We start from the raw sequence: 22,031 nt of genomic DNA, 5'->3' as shown, positions 1-22,031 counted from the left end.
TGTTTGGACGAGTATTTCAACAACATGTGGTGGGACGGGTATCTCAACAACATGTGGTTGGACATTATTTCAACAACATGTGGTGGGACGAATATTTCAACAACATGTGGTTTTACGAGTATCTCAACAACATGTGGTTGGACGGGTATTCCAAAAACATGTGGTTGGACGGGTATCTCAACAACATGTGGTTGGACGAGTATATCAACAACATGTGGTTAGACGAGTATATCAAAAACATGTGGTTGGACGAGTATTCCAACAACATGTGGTGGGATGAGTATCTCAACAACATGTGGTGGGACGAGTATTTCAACAACATGTGGTGGGACTGGTATCTCAACAACATGTGGTGGGACGAGTATTTCAACAACATGTGGTGGGACGAGTATTTCAACAACATGTGGTTGGACGAGTATTTCAACAACATGTGGTTGGACGGGTATTTCAACAACATGTGGTGGGACGGGTATCTCAACAACATGTGGTGGGACGAGTATTTCAACAACATGTGGTCGGACGAGTATTTCAACAACGTGTGGTTGGACGAGTATTTCAACAACATGTGGTTGGACGGGTATTCTAACAACATGTGGTTGGACGAGTATTTCAACGACATGTGGTGGGATTAGAATCTGAATAAGATGTGGCGGCACGAGTATTTCAAGAACATGTGGTTGGACGGGTATTCCAACAACATGTGGTTGGACGAGTATTTCAAAAACATGTGGTTAGACGAGTATTTCAACAACATGTGGTCGGACGAGTATTTCAACAACATGTGGTAGGATGAGTGTTTCAACAACATGTTGTGGGACGAGTGTTTCAGCAACATGTGGGGGGACGAGTATCTCAACAAGATGTGGCGGCACAAGTATTTCAACAACATGTGGTGGGACGAGTATCTCAACAACATGTGGTGGGACGAGTATTTCAACAACATGTGGTGGGACGAGTATTTCAACAACATGTGGTGGGACGAGTATCTCAACAACATGTGGTTGGACGAGTATTTCAACAACATGTGGTGGGATGGGTATTTCAACAACATGTGGTGGGATGTGCATTTCAACAACATGTGGTGGGACGAGTATTCCATCAACATGTGGTTGGACGGGTATCTCAACAACATGTGGTGGGACGGGTATTTCAACAACATGTGGTGGGACGAGTATTTCAACAACATGTTGTGGGATGAGTATTTCAACAACATGTGGTAGGACGAGTATTTCAACAACATGCAGTGGGACGAGTATTTCAACAACATGTGGTTGGACGAGTATCTCAACAAGATGTTGCGGGACGAGTATTTCAACAACATGTGGTTGGACGGGTATTCCAACAACATGTGGTTTGACGAGTATTTCAACAACATGTGGTTGGACGAGTATTTCAACAACATGTGGTAGGATGAGTATTTCAACAACATGTGGTGGGACGAGTATTTCAGCAACATGTGGTGGGACGAGTATCTCAACAAGATGTGGCGGGACGAGTATTTCAACAACATGTGGTTTTACGAGTATCTCAACAACATGTGGTTGGACGGGTATTCCAAAAACATGTGGTTGGACGGGTATCTCAACAACATGTGGTTAGACGAGTATCTCAACAACATGTGGTTGGACGAGTATTTCAACAACATGTGGTGGGACGAGTATCTCAACAACATGTGGTGGGATGAGTATTTCAACAACATGTGGTGGGACTGGTATCTCAACAACATTTGGTGGGACGAGTATTTCAACAACATGTGGTGGGACGAGTATTTCAACAACATGTGGTGGGACGAGTATCTCAACAACATGTGGTGGGACGAGTATTTCAACAACATGTGGTGGGACGAGTATTTCAATAACATTTGGTTCGGACGAGTATCTCAACAACGTGTGGTTGGACGAGTATTTCAACAACATGTGGCGGAGCGAGTATTTCAACAACATGTGGCGTGACGAGTATTTCAACAACATGTGGTGGGACGAGTATATCAACAACCTGTGGTTTGACGAGTATTTCAACAACATGTGGTGGGACGGGTATTTCAACAACATGTGGTGGGACGAGTATCTCAACAACATGTGGTGGGACGAGTATATCAACAACATGTGGTTTGACGAGTATTTCAACAAGATGTGGTGGGACGATTATTTCAAAAACATGTAGTGGGACGAGTATCTCAACAGCATGTGGTGGGACGAGTATCTCAACAAGATGTGGCGGGACGAGTATTTCAACAACATGTGGTTGGACGGGTATTTCAACAACATGTGGTGGGACAAGTATTTCAACAACATGTGGTTGGACGAGTATTTCAACAACATGTGGTTGGACGAGTATCTCAACAACATGTGGTGGGACGATTATTTCAACAACATGCGGTTGGACGGGTATCTCAACAACATGTGGTGGGACGAGTATTCCAACACCATGTTGTGGGACGAGTATTTGAACAACATGTGGTGGGATGAGTATTTCCACAACATGTGGTGGGACGAGTATTTCCACAACATGTGGTGGGACGAGTATTTCAACAACATGTAGCGTGACGAGTATTTCAACAACATGTGTTTGGACGAGTATATCAACAACCTGTTGTTTGACGAGTATTTCAACAACATGTGGTGGGACGGGTATTTCAACAACATGTGGTGGGACGAGTATCTCAACAACATGTGGTGGGACGAGTATATCAACAACATGTGGTTTGACGAGTATTTCAACAAGAAGTGGTGGGACGATTATTTCAAAAACATGTGGTGGGACGGGTATCTCAACAGCATGTGGTGGGACGAGTATCTCAACAAGATGTGGCGGGACGAGTATTTCAACAACATGTGGTTGGACGGGTATTTCAACAACATGTGGTGGGACAAGTATTTCAACAACATGTGGTTGGACGAGTATTTCAACAACATGTGGTTGGATGAGTATCTCAACAACATGTGGTGGGACGATTATTTCAACAACATGCGGCTGGACGGGTATCTCAACAACATGTGGTGGGACGAGTATTCCAACAACATGTTGTGGGACGAGTATTTGAACAACATGTGGTGGGATGAGTATTTCCACAACATGTGGTGGGACGAGTATTTCCACAACATGTGGTGGGACGAGTATTTCAACAATATGTGGTGTGACGGTTATTTCAACAACATGTGATGGGACTGGTATTTCAACAACATGTGGTTGGACGGGTATTTCAACAACATGTGGTTGGACGAGTATTTCAACAACATGTGGTTGGACGAGTATTTCAACAACATGTGGTTGGACGAATATTTCAACAACATGTGGTTGGACGGGTATCTCAACAACATGTGCTTGGACATTATTTCAACAACATGTGGTGGGACGAGTATTTCAACAACATGTGGTTTTACGAGTATCTCAACAACATGTGGTTGGACGGGTATTCCAACAACATGTGGTTGGACGAGTATCTCAACAACATGTGGTGGGACGAGTATTTCAACAACATGTGTTTGGACGAGTTTTTCAACAACATGTGGTGGGACGAGTATTTCAACAACATGTGGTTCGGACGAGTATCTCAACAATGTGTGGTTGGACGAGTATTTCAACAACATGTGGTGGGACGAGTATTTCAACAACATGTGGCGTGACGGTTATTTCAACAACATGTGGTGGGACGAGTATTTCAACAACATGTGGTGGGACGAGTATATCAACAACCTGTGGTTTGACGAGTATTTCAACAACATGTGGTGGGACGGGTATTTCAACAACATGTGGTGGAACGAGTATCTCAACAACATGTGGTGGGACGAGTATATCAACAACATGTGGTTTGACGAGTATTTCAACAACATGTACTGGGACGGGTATCTCAACAACATGTGGTGGGACGAGTATTTCAACAACATGTGGTTGGACGGGTATTTCAACAACATGTGGTGGGACAAGTATTTCAACAACATGTGGTTGGACGAGTATTTCAACAACATGTGGTGGGACGATTATTTCAACAACATGCGGTTGGACGGGTATCTCAACAACATGTGGTGGGACGAGTATTCCAACAACATGTTGTGAGACGAGTATTTGAACAACATGTGGTGTGATGAGTATTTCCACAACATGTGGTGGGACGAGTATTTCCACAACATGTGGTGGGACGAGTATTTCAACAATATGTGGTGGGACGGGTATTTCAACAACATGTGATGGGACTGGTATTTCAACAACATGTGGTTGGACGGGTATTTCAACAAGATATGGCGGGACGAGTATTTCAACAACATGTGGTTGGACGGGTATTTCAACAACATGTGGTGGGACAAGTATTTCAACAACATGTGGTTGGACGAGTATTTCAACATCATGTGGTTGGACGACTATCTCAACAACATGTGGTGGGACGATTATTTCAACAACATGCGGTTGGACGGGTATCTCAACAACATGTGGTGGGACGAGTATTCCAACAACATGTTGTGAGACGAGTATTTGAACAACATGTGGTGGGATGAGTATTTCCACAACATGTGGTGGGACGAGTATTTCCACAACATGTGGTGGGACGAGTATTTCAACAATATGTGGTGGGACGGTTATTTCAACAACATGTGATGGGACTGGTATTTCAACAACATGTGTTTGGACGGGTATTTCAACAACATCTGGTGGGACGAGTATTTCAACAATATGTGGTTGGACGAGTATTTCAACAACATGTGGTGGGACGGGTATCTCAACAAACTGTGGTTGGACATTATTTCAACAACATGTGGTGGGACGAGTATTTCAACAACATGTGGTTTTACGAGTATCTCAACACTCAACAACATGTGGTTGGACGGGTATTCCAACAACATGTGGTTGGACGAGTATCTCAACAACATGTGGTGGGACGAGTATTTCAACAACATGTGTTTGGACGAGTTTTTCAACAACATGTGGTGGGACGAGTATTTCAACAACATGTGGTTCGGACGAGTATCTCAACAACGTGTGGTTGGACGAGTATTTCAACAACATGTGGTTGGACGAGTATTTCAACAACATGTGGCGTGACGGTTATTTCAACAACATGTGGTGGGACGAGTATTTCAACAACATGTGGTGGGACGAGTATATCAACAACCTGTGGTTTGACGAGTATTTCAACAACATGTGGTGGGACGGGTATTTCAACAACATGTGGTGGGACGAGTATCTCAACAACATGTGGTGGGACGAGTATATCAACAACATGTGGTTTGACGAGTATTTCAACAACATGTACTGGGACGGGTATCTCAACAACATGTGGTGGGACGAGTATTTCAACAACATGTGGTTGGACGAGTATCTCAACAAGATGTGGCGGGACGAGTATTTCAACAACATGTGGTTGGACGGGTATTTCAACAACATGTGGTGGGACAAGTATTTCAACAACATGTGGTTGGACGAGTATTTCAACAACATGTGGTTGTACGAGTATCTCAACAACATGTGGTGGGACGATTATTTCAACAACATGTGGTTGGACGGGTATCTCAACAACATGTGGTGGGACGAGTATTCCAACAACATGTTGTGAGACGAGTATTTGAACAACATGTGGTGGGATGAGTATTTCCACAACATGTGGTGGGACGAGTATTTCCACAACATGTGGTGGGACGAGTATTTCAACAATATGTGGTGGGACGGGTATTTCAACAACATGTGGTGGGACTGGTATTTCAACAACATGTGTTTGGACGGGTATTTCAAGAACATCTGGTGGGACGAGTATTTCAACAACATGTGGTTGGACGAGTATTTCAACAACATGTGGTTGGACGAATATATCAACAACATGTGGTTTGACGAGTATTTCAACAACATGTACTGGGACGGGTATCTCAACAACATGTGGTGGGACGAGTATTTCAACAACATGTGGTTGGACGGGTATTTCAACAACATGTGGTGGGAGAAGTATTTCAACAACATGTGGTTGGACGAGTATTTCAACAACATGTGGTGGGACGATTATTTCAACAACATGCGGTTGGACGGGTATCTCAACAACATGTGGTGGGACGAGTATTCCAACAACATGTTGTGAGACGAGTATTTGAACAACATGTGGTGTGATGAGTATTTCCACAACATGTGGTGGGACGAGTATTTCCACAACATGTGGTGGGACGAGTATTTCAACAATATGTGGTGGGACGGGTATTTCAACAACATGTGATGGGACTGGTATTTCAACAACATGTGGTTGGACGGGTATTTCAACAAGATATGGCGGGACGAGTATTTCAACAACAGGTGGTTGGACGGGTATTTCAACAACATGTGGTGGGACAAGTATTTCAACAACATGTGGTTGGACGAGTATTTCAACATCATGTGGTTGGACGAGTATCTCAACAACATGTGGTGGGACGATTATTTCAACAACATGCGGTTGGACGGGTATCTCAACAACATGTGGTGGGACGAGTATTCCAACAACATGTTGTGAGACGAGTATTTGAACAACATGTGGTGGGATGAGTATTTCCACAACATGTGGTGGGACGAGTATTTCAACAATATGTGGTGGGACGGTTATTTCAACAACATGTGATGGGACTGGTATTTCAACAACATGTGGTTGGACGGGTATTTCAACAACATCTGGTGGGACGAGTATTTCAACAATATGTGGTTGGACGAGTATTTCAACAACATGTGGTTGGACGAATATTTCAACAACATGTGGTGGGACGGGTATCTCAACAAACTGTGGTTGGACATTATTTCAACAACATGTGGTGGGACGAGTATTTCAACAACATGTGGTTTTACGAGTATCTCAACACTCAACAACATGTGGTTGGACGGGTATTCCAACAACATGTGGTTGGACGAGTATCTCAACAACATGTGGTGGGACGAGTATTTCAACAACATGTATTTGGACGAGTTTTTCAACAACATGTGGTGGGACGAGTATTTCAACAACATGTGGTTCGGACGAGTATCTCAACAACGTGTGGTTGGACGAGTATTTCAACAACATGTGGTTGGACGAGTATTTCAACAACATGTGGCGTGACGGTTATTTCAACAACATGTGGTGGGACGAGTATTTCAACAACATGTGGTGGGACGAGTATATCAACAACCTGTGGTTTGACGAGTATTTCAACAACATGTGGTGGGACGGGTATTTCAACATTATGTGGTGGGACGAGTATCTCAACAACATGTGGTGGGACGAGTATATCAACAACATGTGGTTTGACGAGTATTTCAACAACATGTACTGGGACGGGTATCTCAACAACATGTGGTGGGACGAGTATTTCAACAACATGTGGTTGGACGAGTATCTCAACAAGATGTGGCGGGACGAGTATTTCAACAACATGTGGTTGGACGGGTATTTCAACAACATGTGGTGGGACAAGTATTTCAACAACATGTGGTTGGACGAGTATTTCAACAACATGTGGTTGGACGAGTATCTCAACAACATGTGGTGGGACGATTATTTCAACAACATGTGGTTGGACGGGTATCTCAACAACATGTGGTGGGACGAGTATTCCAACAACATGTTGTGAGACGAGTATTTGAACAACATGTGGTGGGATGAGTATTTCCACAACATGTGGTGGGACGAGTATTTCCACAACATGTGGTGGGACGAGTATTTCAACAATATGTGGTGGGACGGGTATTTCAACAACATGTGATGGGACTGGTATTTCAACAACATGTGTTTGGACGGGTATTTCAACAACATCTGGTGGGACGAGTATTTCAACAACATGTGGTTGGACGAGTATTTCAACAACATGTGGTTGGACGAATATATCAACAACATGTGGTAGGACGGGTATCTCAACAACATGTGGTTGGACATTATTTCAACAACATGTGGTGGGACGAGTATTTCAACAACATGTGGTTTTACGAGTATCTCAACAACATGTGGTTGGACGGGTATTACAACAACATGTGGTTGGACGAGTATCTCAACAACATGTGGTGGGATGAGTATTTCAACAACATGTGTTTGGACGAGTTTTTCAACAACATGTGGTGGGACGAGTATTTCAACAACGTGGGTTAAGACATGTATTTCAATAACAGTGGATCGGACGGGTATTTCAACAACATGTGGTGGGACGAGTATTTCATCAACATGTGGTGGGACGAGCATTTCATCAACATGGGGTCAGATGTGTATTCCAACAACAGGGGATCGGACGAGTGTTTCAACAACAGGGTGTCAGACATGTATTTCAACAACAGGGGATCAGACGGGTATTTCAACAACATGTTGTGGGACGAGTATTTCATCAACATTTAGTCGGACGAGCATTTCATTAACATGTGGTCAGACGTGCATTCCAACAACAGGGGATCGGACGAGTGTTTCAACAACATGGGGTCAGACATGTATTTCAACAACGGGGGATCGGACGGGTATTTCAATAACTTGTGGTGGGACGAGCATTTCAACAACAGGGGATCGGACGGGTATTTCAACAACATGTGATGGGACGAGCATTACAACAACAGGGGGTCAGACGTGTATTTCAACAACAGGGGATCGGACGAGTGTTTCAACAACAGGGGGTCAGACGAGTATTTCAAGAACAACGGTACGTGCAAGGATCGCAATGAATTTCAATGTCAATTCATCCAAGATCAAAAGTTTTTATTCACATTCTCATTTCCATTCTCATTCTCAATTGTACATATGTCATATGTCAAACATCATATTTCATGGAGAATATAATTCAATGTTATTGTTAGTTCATGTTCAAATACAGTTCACAATTATGAGATAAACATACTGTGTTTTCAATGTAGAGCTAGGTTACCTGTAGATTTAACCCCGCTAAATTGAAATTGGAACCGAACGCGCTGCGTGAGGTTTCAAATGTTAAATTTAGCGCGGTTAAATCTACAGGTAACCTAGCTCTACATTGAAAACACAGTATGTTTATCTCCATTCTACCATGACAAAATAAAACGCGAACTCTTTGATGTTAGCAAATATACTGAGTGAAACGGCACGGGTTAAGTTCAGTGTTTTGAGTGGGTTATCGATCTGAATTACAGAATCGCCGAACAAAATATGGTGATGTATATACTCAAGCAGTTTGTTTACACCGAAATACTTCACTCGAACATATGACAGGCATTGAAAGCATATATAACCACAGCAACTTGGTAAGCTAACATGAGGTTGGGCATCCCTAAAGAAAACAAAGCAAGCTTTGCAAGGCTTTCGCTCCACATCGCACGTCACTATTATGACGTCATATCGCTCATTGTGAGGCAAAAGATATGACATCACAGTCGTATATAGAAAAGCGCCAAAATTCCAAGCTCTCTGTTGTCTCCAAAATGTAAATACATTCCCTTTGTTGATTTCTGTCGTGTTTTCTGGACGAAATGTATTGCCACACATCCTTTCAATATTGTAGTAACCGCATCTGTGCATTTTGTAACCTGTAATTTTAGATATAATTATTTAAATATGCCTACCGACAATGACTGAAAATAGTACTATTCTATGAATATTAGCTTCCGCGGTGATGCGGCCGTCAAACCAGCTGTTTCAATCAGAGGGGGTTTATTGTGATTTAATAGCCTCTGATTGACCAATCAGAATCGAGTAAATTCCAAATTCATGGTAGAATATGCATTACATCTTATCATCATCAATTATCAACAAATACACAAAACCTTATCCTCGTTGGAGTTGGAAGATCGACTGCAAAGGAAAACTAAACAATAATAAGTTTGCAGTTCAATATGTAAACAAAACAATAACAATGTATGAAAATTACTGAAACAACAAAAGTTGACAAATGACATTAAATTGTACCAAAATAATTACAAGAGCATTTGCACAGAAGAAAATGTATAATATAATGTTATATGATATAATTTAAATTGAAAATACTTGATGAAAATACAACTTTAAATTTACTAGAATGTAAACATTAGTGATTGAAAACTGAACACATTATCATTACGTCAGAAGAAAGTTACAAATACATTTTGGGAAATAAAATTGCTACAGAAATATATTGACATTGGAATAGAAACACAAATGCATGAAAACACACCAAGTTGGTAGACCCATATTCTTTTAATTCATTGTTTTCTTATTTTTGACCGCATGGGTCCTCATTCTCTCATTGCATAAACTAAAAAGCATGGCATCAAGCCTTAACAGACTTACCTCCCTTGGTATCCTGAAGCATACATAAAATGATAATCTTTTTACTGCTAAATTTGGAATGAAAATTGAGGAAAATTTTAAACTTTAATAATTTGGAAAAAATAATAGAAATTATTGTAGAGATGCTATTTTTTTTTACCGTAAAAGGACGAGTATTTCAACAACAGGGGGGTCAGACGAGTATTTCAACAACATCTGGTGGGACGAGTATTTCAACAACATGGGGGGCAGACGAGTATTTCAACAACATACGGTGGAACGGTTATTTCGACAACAGGGGGATCAGACGAGTATTTCAACAACATGTGTTTGGACGAGTATTTTGGGGTACTCAACCATCAGACTCCATCTCTCTGGCAACACAGGGATGCAACCTTCGGCAAAAAGGTTGCCCAATTTAGTCTGCTCTGTCAACCAGCAGGTGGATGACAGGGACAACCCTCGACCCTGGGTCCGAACGGGCAAATAGTATAAGTATATTTCATGAAACTAAAAGATTTTCGTCAATGACATATTCTGCATTCAACCTATTCAGCTTGTGTCAGAATTCTGTCCCTTACATGGACCCATATATCACTGTGAGGATCAGGGAAGTCATCTAGTTGGATGATATCCTCCTCGTCCGTTACATTCAGCAGCAGTTCAGGAAGTCGACCACGGTTGACGTTTCCCACCATGAGCAGAATCACTCTGTTAGGGTTCAGGTTGGAAATGTAGTAAGCTGTTGACTTAATGATAAAGTAGGACCAAGGGTCATCCAGGAAATCGTCGGGCACAACCAGTACTGTCTTCCAGCTTTTGTTAATGCTTTCTACAACATGGTCAGCTACAAACTGACCAGGTAGGAAATCTCTGTCGGGCAGAATAAGCTTCAGTCCATGTAGATCCTCCAGCCCTATACGTAGGTCTTGCATTACAAACTGAAGCTCTTCGTCCGAGTGGGCTACGTAAGCATCTTTGTTGAAGTTTTGTCTAGTGACCCGCTGGATCCCACGACCCATGAGGACCAAAATGTGATGTGCAATCCTTGTCCAGTTCCGTGACACCAGCATGGCAGACACAAGTAGAAGAGCTATTAAACACATCAGTGTTATGGAGACTGGCAGCCAAAATCGACCCTGACATGAAGTCCAGTGGTAATTAAACTCGTTGTACACTGTGTGGGTTGTTGTAAGAGCACCATATTCAGTAACACATGTATAGTTCCCATTGCTGTCAAAGGTAACTGACGATGAAAATATCCACCGAACAAACAAGAGAGACTGGCATGAGCAGGAGAGAGGGTTTCCATTCAGCCTCAGGACCAGCTTGTTCTTCTGTCCGAGACTCTCCAACATATCCATTGTGTCGTCGTCAAAGTAGGTGATGGAGTTCACTGATAGGTCCAGGATGTGCAGGTCAGGCAGGTCATTGTGTTCAAAAGGAACAGACACAAGGTTATTTCTGGACACTTTCAGACTGATCAGTGTCCTGATGGAACCCATATCCATATAACGTATGTCATTCCCTACTATATCTAAATAACGTAAAGCATGCATCGTCTTTAATCCCTCCAGTACTGACCCTCCTCTTCTGAGTGTTTCCTTGTCGAAACCCATATTGTTCAATGCAAGAGACGTCAGATTTGGAAATGAGAGCAAGAAATCTTTTGTCATCCCCCTACCTTCATTGCCAGAAAGGTCGACTTCATTTAAGAAGCTCAACCCGTTAATTTGCTTTACAGATCTAATTTTGCTAAATGTGACGAACCTGTAACACCCGTTATGAAAAACCTCCCGAGGCGAGTAAACGTTCCCCTCAACATACAGATACGTAGATTAGGAGGAACACGTATTCCCATCCCTACTGATTCTAACTTTGATACAGAACTATTTTCTGAAACAGTCATGTGCCTGGTAAGACTATGAAGTCTGTTTTAAGTCACTTTTAACTTAGAGTCAAGATTGCCTTCTCCTGAGTTATACATGTGACTGTTAAATTTGTATTGGTCAGATAAATCTAAAAAAAAAAGATTTTTACATACACTCATTCGGAAAAATGTAAATGGATCCCCCAAAATATTGTTATTTGATAAATCTAGATATTTAATACAACGCGAAAGGACAAGTATTAAATTGTCGTCAAGGTAGATAATGTTGTTATGGCTGAGATCCAGATGTTCGATGCAAATATGAGTCAGATAAATTACTGTTTCCTTGGTTATAAGCTGGCTTTGAAGGTTTCGATTTTGACTAACATGCCTGTTGGAATTTCTCATGAGAACTTGAGATACGTTTTTACCATTAAGGCCATAGAACGCACGTAGACCCATAGCAGTTGGTAAGGTCATAACGTTTTCCAGAACTATTTTGGAAATTTTTTTTGAAAGGTAGATATGCTCCAGCATGAATTGCAAGAAGTTTGGAACCGGTTACATCCAACACCTGAACAGATATATATTCTCAAAAACGGAGAATGTGTGGTTTTGTATGACGCCAATAGCACTGTGAATACAATCATCTTCGAATCCAGTTCCAATATTCAATGTTACCAGTTTTTGCAAATACCCAAATCCACTTCCAAATATGTCATATTCAAATGTATCGATTGTCAGTGTTTCTAAATTTATTAACCATTTGAATATCCAATCCGGAGTAGTTCCTCTCAGTCGGCAGTCGTTGTTACCAATGTTCAACTCTGTTAGACTTTGAAGAGGACGGAAGACATCTTCTGGATAGGTGTGATTGTCCAGTTGGAGATTATTGTTATTAAGGCGTAAACTGAGAAGGAGGGATAAACCTTTAAATGCGTTTGCTTCCAACCGTGATACTTGACTGTTTACAATGTTCAAATACATCAATCGGGGAAGACGCACAAACGCCTGGTCCCTGAGAACCGTTATGTTGTTCCCGCTGAGATCCAGACTGACAGTGTTGGGAGGGAGATCACCAGGAACAGAGGTAAGGTTGAGGTTCTGACAGTCAACACGGCTACCACCAAGTTGGGGGTCTGGCTTTATTTGACATGTCTTCTGGCTTGTAGAAGAGGTCACAGTTAGTGTCAGGATAAGGCCACAGATGATCTTCATTGTGATGGCAATTTGAAATGACCTCAGGTCTGTTCCGTGTTGTAGTTCTTGTTGTCAGTTTTAGTTGGGTCACAAGGCTCACGATAGCATACATGTCAAAATGCAGTATTATAAAATGTAAACAAGAATGCGCCAAAGTTACCTTCCTACCAGCATCCACATCGGATGACACTCAGTCAGTCATATGCTTACTTGAGGACTCAACTTAAGTATCAAAGTGATACCCCACAGTGATATTGCTGGTTAATTGCGTAAAGCGGCGTAAAATCAAACTCACTCGCATCGCCAGAGAATAACCAGTCTTGATTTTCCAACCAAATCCGCACGCACATGTTGCGTCTATGACAGTTAAACTATTGCACAGGGTAACACTTTATGGTGGGTTCAGCTATCCTAAACCGCTTATATGTCCGTCCGAGAAAGTACGTTTTCACAAACTTTACAGGAAACAAATTTAATGCGAGTCATCAATACGACGCCAAAGCAAGCTTTTACAAAACAATAAATTCCCTGAACTGTTCAGTGAACAACATAAACCATATTAATTTCAATTCATTCCCTGTTGTCCCCTTGTACAGTGTTTTTGACTTCTATGCGATTACCTCCCTAACATACTGAATTTGTGAGCGCAGTAGCCTATTCAGGCTTTTTTCTCATCCGATGTCAGACATCCTACTACATATAGGACACATTGTAATGTGTTCGCAGATGATTATCTGTCTGTCTGTCTGTCTGTCTGTCCGTCTCTAGCTCTCCCACTCTCTCTCCTCTCAATCTCTCTCTCTCCCCTCTCTCTCTCTCTCGCTCTCTCCCTCTCTCTTCCTCTCTAGCTCTCCCTCTCTCCCCCTCCCTCCCCTCTCTCTTTCACTCTCTCTCTTTCTCAAGCTCTCTCACTCTGTGCGTGTGAATCAGAGAGAATCAGAGATTCGTATATGTGTATTAACAACTAACAAATAAACAATACCCTGTAACATTGGTTTCAATAGACATACCTGCTATCATGCTCCTCGCACTGAATCCAAACACCTCATTAGCGAAAATAACAGTGTTTTGTATTTAACATGTTCTACCTGATTTTACTATAAAAGATTTGTGTCATAACAATATTTATGAACGAAATAATGCCAATGAATACAACTTCTTATGGTAGGCTGGCTTACAAAGCAGGAGCTACGTTTGGGAATATATTGGGCATTGTCCGATGCGTGCGAAATCTCTTTGCTAGGCTGGCCACCCATTCATATTTATCAGGTTACAGCGAGTGCACCTTCGAAGCCTATATCCTATGTGCTTTATCTCTCTATTTTTGTATGTGTGAAAATTGTTGTTGGTGTATTTGAAGCAAAAATATTTCCAAGCAGTCGCCTGAGATGATTAACAAGTTTGAGTACATTCCCCTTATTGCCTTATTCAGGGTAGCATATTAAGACACGGTGAACTCTCGGCAGTTGGCCATATAAAAAAGGTTTGATGATCAAATCACACATTCTATAAGTCCACATTGCAGCATGAAAGATTGAAGTTCCTTCGGTATACATTTGAGCTAGATAAAACACTTCATGTTTTGGTTGGGATAACAGTAAAACCATTTACCAGGGATCATGTTCGTCCTCATTATTTCTGACTTCCGTGTGAAAAATCAGTATCGGAGACTAAATACTTGTAACACACTTAACATAACGTTTCTTCAAATAGGCGTACCTGCTACGACGTTTCTCACAAGGAATAAACAAAGTCCTCACCCCTCGCGTGTCCTGATTGAGGCTGGTTGATAAACATTTCCAAACCTAATGCTAGTGACATCCTGCTGCATATAGGACACATATTGACTCTTCGGGTAGTGTGTATAACATAACATTTGCTTCAAATGACATACCTGCTATCATGTTCATCGCGTTGGGTGACCTTGGTTATGTGCGACAGGTGTATAAATACTTGTGCGTTGATGTGTGTACAATGTACATATATTGCGAGGGATGAGTCATCTCAAAGCATAGGATTTTGTAAGAGGTGGGTGTGTCACATACTGCACATGATGAAACTAACCTTCAGTGAATGTATGTGTTTACACAAGGGCGCCGTATTCTGGCTGTTGTGTGCGCGTCATAAGACCATTTCAACTGAGGACAGTGGAGGGGGCATGCAAATATTTCAACAACATGTGGTCGGACGAGTACTTCAACAGCATGTGGTTGGACGGGTATTTCAACAACATGTGGTGGGACGAGTATTTCAACAACATGTGGTCGGACGAGTACTTCAACAGCATATAATTAAATTTTCGTTGTGTTCATGGAAATTCCTGCTTTCTGATTAGCTGATTGGTCTCGTGTTATTGCATTCATTTCCCAATGAATGTAAAAAATTAAGCCACGCCCACCGCTGCGCACTACTTTTATTACTGCGGAATGTCGGGGAATCCCAATATTACAGTCGAGGGAATTCCCTTTCTGCTCACGTGTATCGTCATGCACAGGACATTTAGCGACTTTCATGCATATTCATTGTCCAATCTACCCTTTGAAACCGAAGGCCGAGAATGAATGAAACAGCAAACGTGCAGGCTCTCTCGCCAGTTTTTTTTTTCCCGCTCGCCTCGGTTCAACTTTCATGTCTTCGTGTTTCATTTCTAACCTGCATTTCTCCAACTGTTTTACCGTAATCAGAGAAGTAATGTTTGAATCACGCAGTAAATGACCATGTTATTTGAAACAGCCGCCTTCTCTAGGACATATTTCTTCCGGTTCGTTACAGTCTGACTGTTGCAAGTCTTTTCGCCTCTTGCCTTAATTGACAGGTCAAATGAACATTGTTTTAATCCCACTCTCCGTTGTTTGGCTACTGACTGTGTAGGCGTGTCAAGTTATGTGCATAAATTAAACGATCACCTGATTGATGTCACGCCACTGTATGTATTCCTACACCTGTAATGTTCATCATTAGGTTCACCTGTAACTTGTGGTCGGACGAGTATTTCGGCAACATGTGGTCGGACGAGTATTTCAACAACATGTGTTTGGACGAGTATTTCAACAACAGGGGGTCAAACGTATATTTCAACAACAACGGGACGTGTAGGGATCGCAATGAATTTCAATGTCAATTCATTCAAGATCAAAAGTTTTATTCACATTCTCATTTCCATTCTCATTCTCAATTGTACATGTGTCATATGTCAAACATCATATTTCATGGAGAATATAATTCAATGTTATTGTTAGTTCATGTTCAAATAAAGTTCATAACATGCATTACATCTTATCATCATCAATTATCAACAAATACCCAAAACCTTATCCTCGTTGGAGTTGGAAGATTGACTGCAAAGGTAAAATAAACAATCATAAGTTTGCAGTTCAATATGTAAACAAAACAATAACAATGTATGAAAATTGCTGAAACAACAAAAGCTGACAAAAGACATTAAATTGTACCAAAAGAATTACAAGAGCATTTGCACAGAAAGAATGTATAATATAATGTTATATGATGTAATTTATATTGAAAATACTTGATGAAAATACAACTTTAAATTTACTAGAATGTAAACATTAGTGATTGAAAACTGAACACATTATCATTACGTCAGAATAAAAGTTACAAATACAAATATTTTGGGAAATAAAATTGCTACAGAAATATATTGACAATGGAAAAGAAATACAAATGCATGAAAACACACCATTTTGGCAGACCCATATTCTTTTTATTCATTGTTTTCTTATTTTTGACCGCATGGGACCTAATTCTCTCAATGCATAACCTAAAAAGCATGGCATGAAGCCTTAATAGACCTCACTTGGTATCCTGAAGCATACATAAAATAATACTCTTTTTACTGCTAAATTTGGAATGAAAATTGAAGAAAATTTTAAACTTTAATAATTTGGAAAAATAATAGAAATTATTTTAGAGATGCTTTTTTTGACCGTAACAGGACGAGTATTTCCACAACATGTGGTGGGACGAGTATTTCAACAACAGGGGGGTCAGACGAGTATTTCAACAACATGTGGTGGAACGGTTATTTCGACAACTGGGGGGTCAGACGATAATTTCAACAACATGTGTTTGGACGACTATTTCAACAACATGTGTTTGGACCAGTATTTCGGGGCACTCAGCCATCAGATTCCATCTCTCTGGCAACACAGGGATGCAACCTTCGGCAAACAGGTTGCCCAATTTAGCCATCTCTTTCAACCAGCAGGTGGATAAAAGGGGCAACCCCCGACCCTGGGTCCCCACGTGCAAATAGTATAAGTATATTTCATGCAGTAACTGTTCAAATAAATAAAATAGTTTGGATATGACAGAACCAGATGATTTATACTACAAAAAAAGGGTTTTAGTCAGTGACATATTTTGCATTCAACCTATACTGCTTGTGCCAGAATTCTGTCCCTTACATGGACCCATACATCACTGTGAGGATCAGGGAAGTCATCTAGTTGGATGATATCCTCCTCGTCCGTTACATTCAGCAGCAGTTCAGGAAGTCGACCACGGTTGACGTTTCCCACCATGAGCAGAATCACTCTGTTAGGGTTGAGGTTGGAAATGTAGTAAGCTGTTGACTTAATGATAAAGTAGGACCAAGGGTCATCCAGGAAATCGTCGGACACAATCAGTACTGTCTTCCAGCTTTTGTTAATGCTTTCTACAACATGGTCAGCTACAAACTGACCAGGTAGGAAATCTCTGTCGGGCAGAATAAGCTTCAGTCCAAGTAGATCCTCCAGCCCTATACGTAGATCTTGCATTACAAACTGAAGCTCTTCATCCGAGTGGGCTACGTAAGCATCTTTGTTGAAGTTTTGTCTAGTGACCCGCTGGATCCCACGACCCATGAGGACCAAAATGTGATGTGCAATCCTTGTCCAGTTCCGTGACACCAGCATGGCAGACACAAGTAGAAGAGCTATTAAACACATCAGTGTTATGGAGACTGGCAGCCAAAATCGACCTTGACATGAAGTCCAGTGGTAATTAAACTCGTTGTACACTGTGTGGGTTGTTGTAAGAGCACCATATTCAGTAACACATGAATAGTTCCCATTGCTGTCAAATGTAACCGACGATGAAAATATCCACCGAACAAACAAGAGAGACTGGCATGAGCAGGAGAGAGGGTTTCCCTTCAGCCTCAGGACCAGCTTGTTCTTCTGTCCGAGACTCTCCAACATATCCATTGTGTCGTCGTCAAAGTAGGTGATGGAGTTCACTGATAGGTCCAGGATGTGCAGGTCAGGCAGGTCATTGTGTTCAAAAGGAACAGACACAAGGTTATTTCTGGACACATTCAGACTGATTAGTGTCCTGATGGAACCCATATCCATATAACGTATGTCATTCCCTACTATATCTAAATAACGTAAAGCATGCATCGTCTTTAGTCCCTCCAGTACTGACCCTCCTCTTCTGAGTGTTTCCTTGTCGAAACCCATATTGTTCAATGCAAGAGACGTCATATTTGGAAATGAGAGCAAGAAATCTTTTGTCATCCCCCTACCTTCATTGCCAGAAAGATCGACTTCATTTAAAAAGCTCAACCCGTTAATTTGCTTTACAAAGCCCCATGCTCCATTGTAGGACAGATCTAATTTTGCTAAATGTGACGAACCTGTAATACCCGTTATAAAAAACTCCCCCAAAGAATCAGTTATTCCCCCTATTATACAGATACGTAGATTAGGAGGAAAACGTATTCCCGCCTCAAATGATTCTAACTTTGATACAGAACAATTTTCGGGACTAATTCTGTGCCTATAAAGATGATAGAGTCCGTTGTCAGTCACTTTAATTTGAGATTTTAAACTGCCTTGTCCTAAGTCATACCTGCGTTTAATAAATTTATGTTGATCAGAAGCATCTAAAAACAACAGATGTTTACATAAACTCATCATGAGAAATGTAGATTGATCCCCTAAAATATTGTTATTTGATAAATCTAGATATTTAATACAACGCGAAAGGACAAGTATTAAATTTTCGTCAAGGTAAATAATGTTGTTATAGCTGAGATCCAGATGTTCGATGCAAATATGTCTCAGATAAATTAGTGTTTCTTTGGTTATAAGCTGGCTTTGAAGGTTTCGATTTAGACTGACATATTTGTTGGAACTTCTCATGAGAACTTGAGATACGTTTTTACCATTAAGGCCATAGAACGCACGTAGAGCCATAGCAGTTGGTAAGGTTATTACGTTTTCCAGAACTATTTTTGAAATATTTTTGAAAGGTAGAAATGCTCCAGCATGAATTGCAAGAAGTTTGGAATCTATTACATTCAACACCTGTACAGATGTATTCTCAAAAACGGAGAATGTGTGGTTTTGTAAAACGGTAATAGCACAATAAATACAGTCATCAACAGATCCAGTCCCTATATTCAAAGTTACCAGTTTTTGCAAATACCCAAATCCACTTCCAAATATTTCATGTTGGAACGTATCAATTGTCAGTGTTTCTAAATTTATTAACCATTTGAATATCCAATCCGGAGTAGTTCCTCTTATACGACAGTCGTTGTTACCAATGTTCAACCCTGTAAGACTTTGTAGAGGACGGAAGACATCTTCTGGATAGGTGTGATTGTCCAGTTGGAGATTATTGTTATTAAGGCGTAAACTGAGAAGGAGGGATAAACCTTTAAATGCGTTTGCTTCCAACCGTGATACTTGACTGTTTACAATGTTCAAATACATCAATCGGGGAAGACGCACAAACGCCTGGTCCCTCAGAACCGTTATGTTGTTCCCGCTGAGATCCAGACTGACAGTGTTGGGAGGGAGATCACCAGGAACAGAGGTAAGGTTGAGGTTCTGACAGTCAACACGGCTACCACCAAGCTGGGGGTCTGGCTTTATTTGACATGTCTTCTGGCTTGTAGAAGAGGTCACAGTTAGTGTCAGGATAAGGCCACAGATGATCTTCATTGTGATGGCAATTTGAAATGACCTCAGGTCTGTTCCGTGTTGTAGTTCTTGTTGTCAGTTTTAGTTGGAGACTGGAATGTTTGAAAAATTGGGTCACAAGGCTCACGATAGCATACATGTCAAAATGCAGTATTATAAAATGTAAACAAGAATGCGCCAAAGTTACCTTCCTACCAGCATCCACATCGGATGACACTCAATCAGTCATATGCTTACTTGAGGACTGAACTTAAGTATCAAAGTGATACCCCACAGTGATATTGCTGGTTAATTGCGTAAAGCGGCGTAAAATCAAACTCACTCGCATCGCCAGAGAATAACCTGTCTTGATTTTCCAACCAAATCCGCACGCACATGTTGCGTCTATGACAGTTAAACTATTGCACAGGGTAACACTTTATGGTGGGTTCAGCTATCCTAAACCGCTTATATGTCCGTCCGAGAAAGTACGTTTTCACAAACTTTACAGGAAACAAATTTAATGCGAGTCATCAATACGACGCCAAAGCAAGCTTTTACAAAACAATAAATTCCCTGAACTGTTCAGTGAACAACATAAACCATATTAATTTCAATTCATTCCCTGTTGTCCCCTTGTACAGTGTTTTTGACTTCTATGCGATTACCTCCCTAACATACTGAATTTGTGAGCGCAGTAGCCTATTCAGGCTTTTTTCTCATCCGATGTCAGACCTCCTACTACATATAGGACACATTGTAATGTGTTCGCAGATGATTATCTGTCTGTCTGTCGGTCTGTCCGTCTCTAGCTCTCCCCTCTCTCCCACTCTCTCCCCTCTCTCCTCTCAATCTCTCTCTCCCCTCTCTCCTCTCTCTCTCTCTCGGTCTCTCCCTCTCTCTTCCTCTCTAGCTCTCCCTCTCTCCCCCTCCCTCCCCTCTCTCTTCTCTCTCTCTCTCTCTCTCTCTCTCTCTCAATCTCTCTCACTCTGTGCGTGTGAATCAGAGAGAATCAGAGATTCGTATATGTGTATTAACAACTAACAAATAAACAATACCCTGTAACATTGGTTTCAATAGACGTACCTGCTATCATGCTCCTCGCACTGAATCCAAACACCTCATTAGCGAAAATAACAGTGTTTTGTATTTAACATGTTCTACCTGATTTTACTATAAAAGATTTGTGTCATAACAATATTTATGAACGAAATTATGCCAATGAATATAACTTCTTATGGTAGGCTGGCTTACAAAGCAGGAGCTACGTTTGGGAATATATTGGGCATGGTCCAATGCGTGCGAAATCTCTTTGCTGGCTGGCCACCCATTCATATCTATCAGGTTACAGCGAGTGCACCTTCGAAGCCTATATCCTATGTGCTTTATCTCTCTATTTTTGTATGTGTGAAAATTGTTGTTGGTGTATTTGAAGCCAAAATATTTCCAAGCAGTCGCCTGAGATGATTAACAAGTTTTTAGTACATTCCCCTTATTGCCTTATTCAGGGTAGCATATTAAGACATGGTGAACTCTCGGCAGTTGGCCATATAAAAAAGGTTTGATGATCAAATCACACATTCTATAAGTCCACATTGCAGCATGAAAGATTGAAGTTCCTTTGGTATACATATGAGCTAGATAAAACACTTCATGTTTTGGTTGGGATAACAGTAAAACCATTTACCAGGGATCGTGTTCGTCCTCATTATTTCTGACTTCCGTGTGAAAAATCAGTATCGGAGACTAAATACTTGTAACACACTTAACATAACGATTCTTTCAATAGGCATACCTGCTACGACGTTTCTCACAAGGAAGAAACAAAGTCCTCACCCCTCGAGTGTCCTGATTGAGGCTGGTTGATAAACAT

At 41.1% G+C, this 22,031-nt stretch overlaps 2 protein-coding genes and 1 pseudogene across 3 annotated transcripts in view; all 3 read right to left on the bottom strand.

Annotated features, from left to right (window-relative positions):
• LOC139457496 (toll-like receptor 4) overlaps positions 1–15,193 on the bottom strand; it is a 42,477-nt gene extending 27,284 nt beyond the window's left edge. Inside the window, exon 1 of one of the 2 annotated variants that reach the window (XM_071238879.1) lies at positions 15,139–15,193. The gene's annotated coding sequence lies outside the window, so the exon portion shown is untranslated. Of the gene's footprint in view, positions 1–15,004; positions 15,088–15,138 lie in introns of those variants that run through there. The other variant, XM_071238880.1, reaches the window with a different exon arrangement.
• LOC139456958 (toll-like receptor 4) lies at positions 10,723–13,262 on the bottom strand (annotated as a pseudogene).
• A 1,660-nt stretch (positions 15,194–16,853) lies between the features above and the next one.
• Positions 16,854–20,200, bottom strand: LOC139457495 (toll-like receptor 4). The gene has a single exon (XM_071238877.1). It carries the CDS (start codon positions 20,198–20,200, stop codon positions 17,639–17,641), a length of 2,562 nt encoding a protein of 853 aa, XP_071094978.1. The 3' UTR covers positions 16,854–17,638.
• Positions 20,201–22,031: the final 1,831 nt, after the last annotated feature.

This window comes from Haliotis cracherodii, unplaced genomic scaffold (assembly GCF_022045235.1).
Source record: "Haliotis cracherodii isolate W230 unplaced genomic scaffold, xgHalCrac1.p SCAF_12, whole genome shotgun sequence".
Lineage (NCBI taxonomy): Eukaryota > Metazoa > Mollusca > Gastropoda > Lepetellida > Haliotidae > Haliotis > Haliotis cracherodii.
Note: the sequence above shows the minus strand (reverse complement) of the source record. Positions and strands in the feature narration are given on the sequence as shown.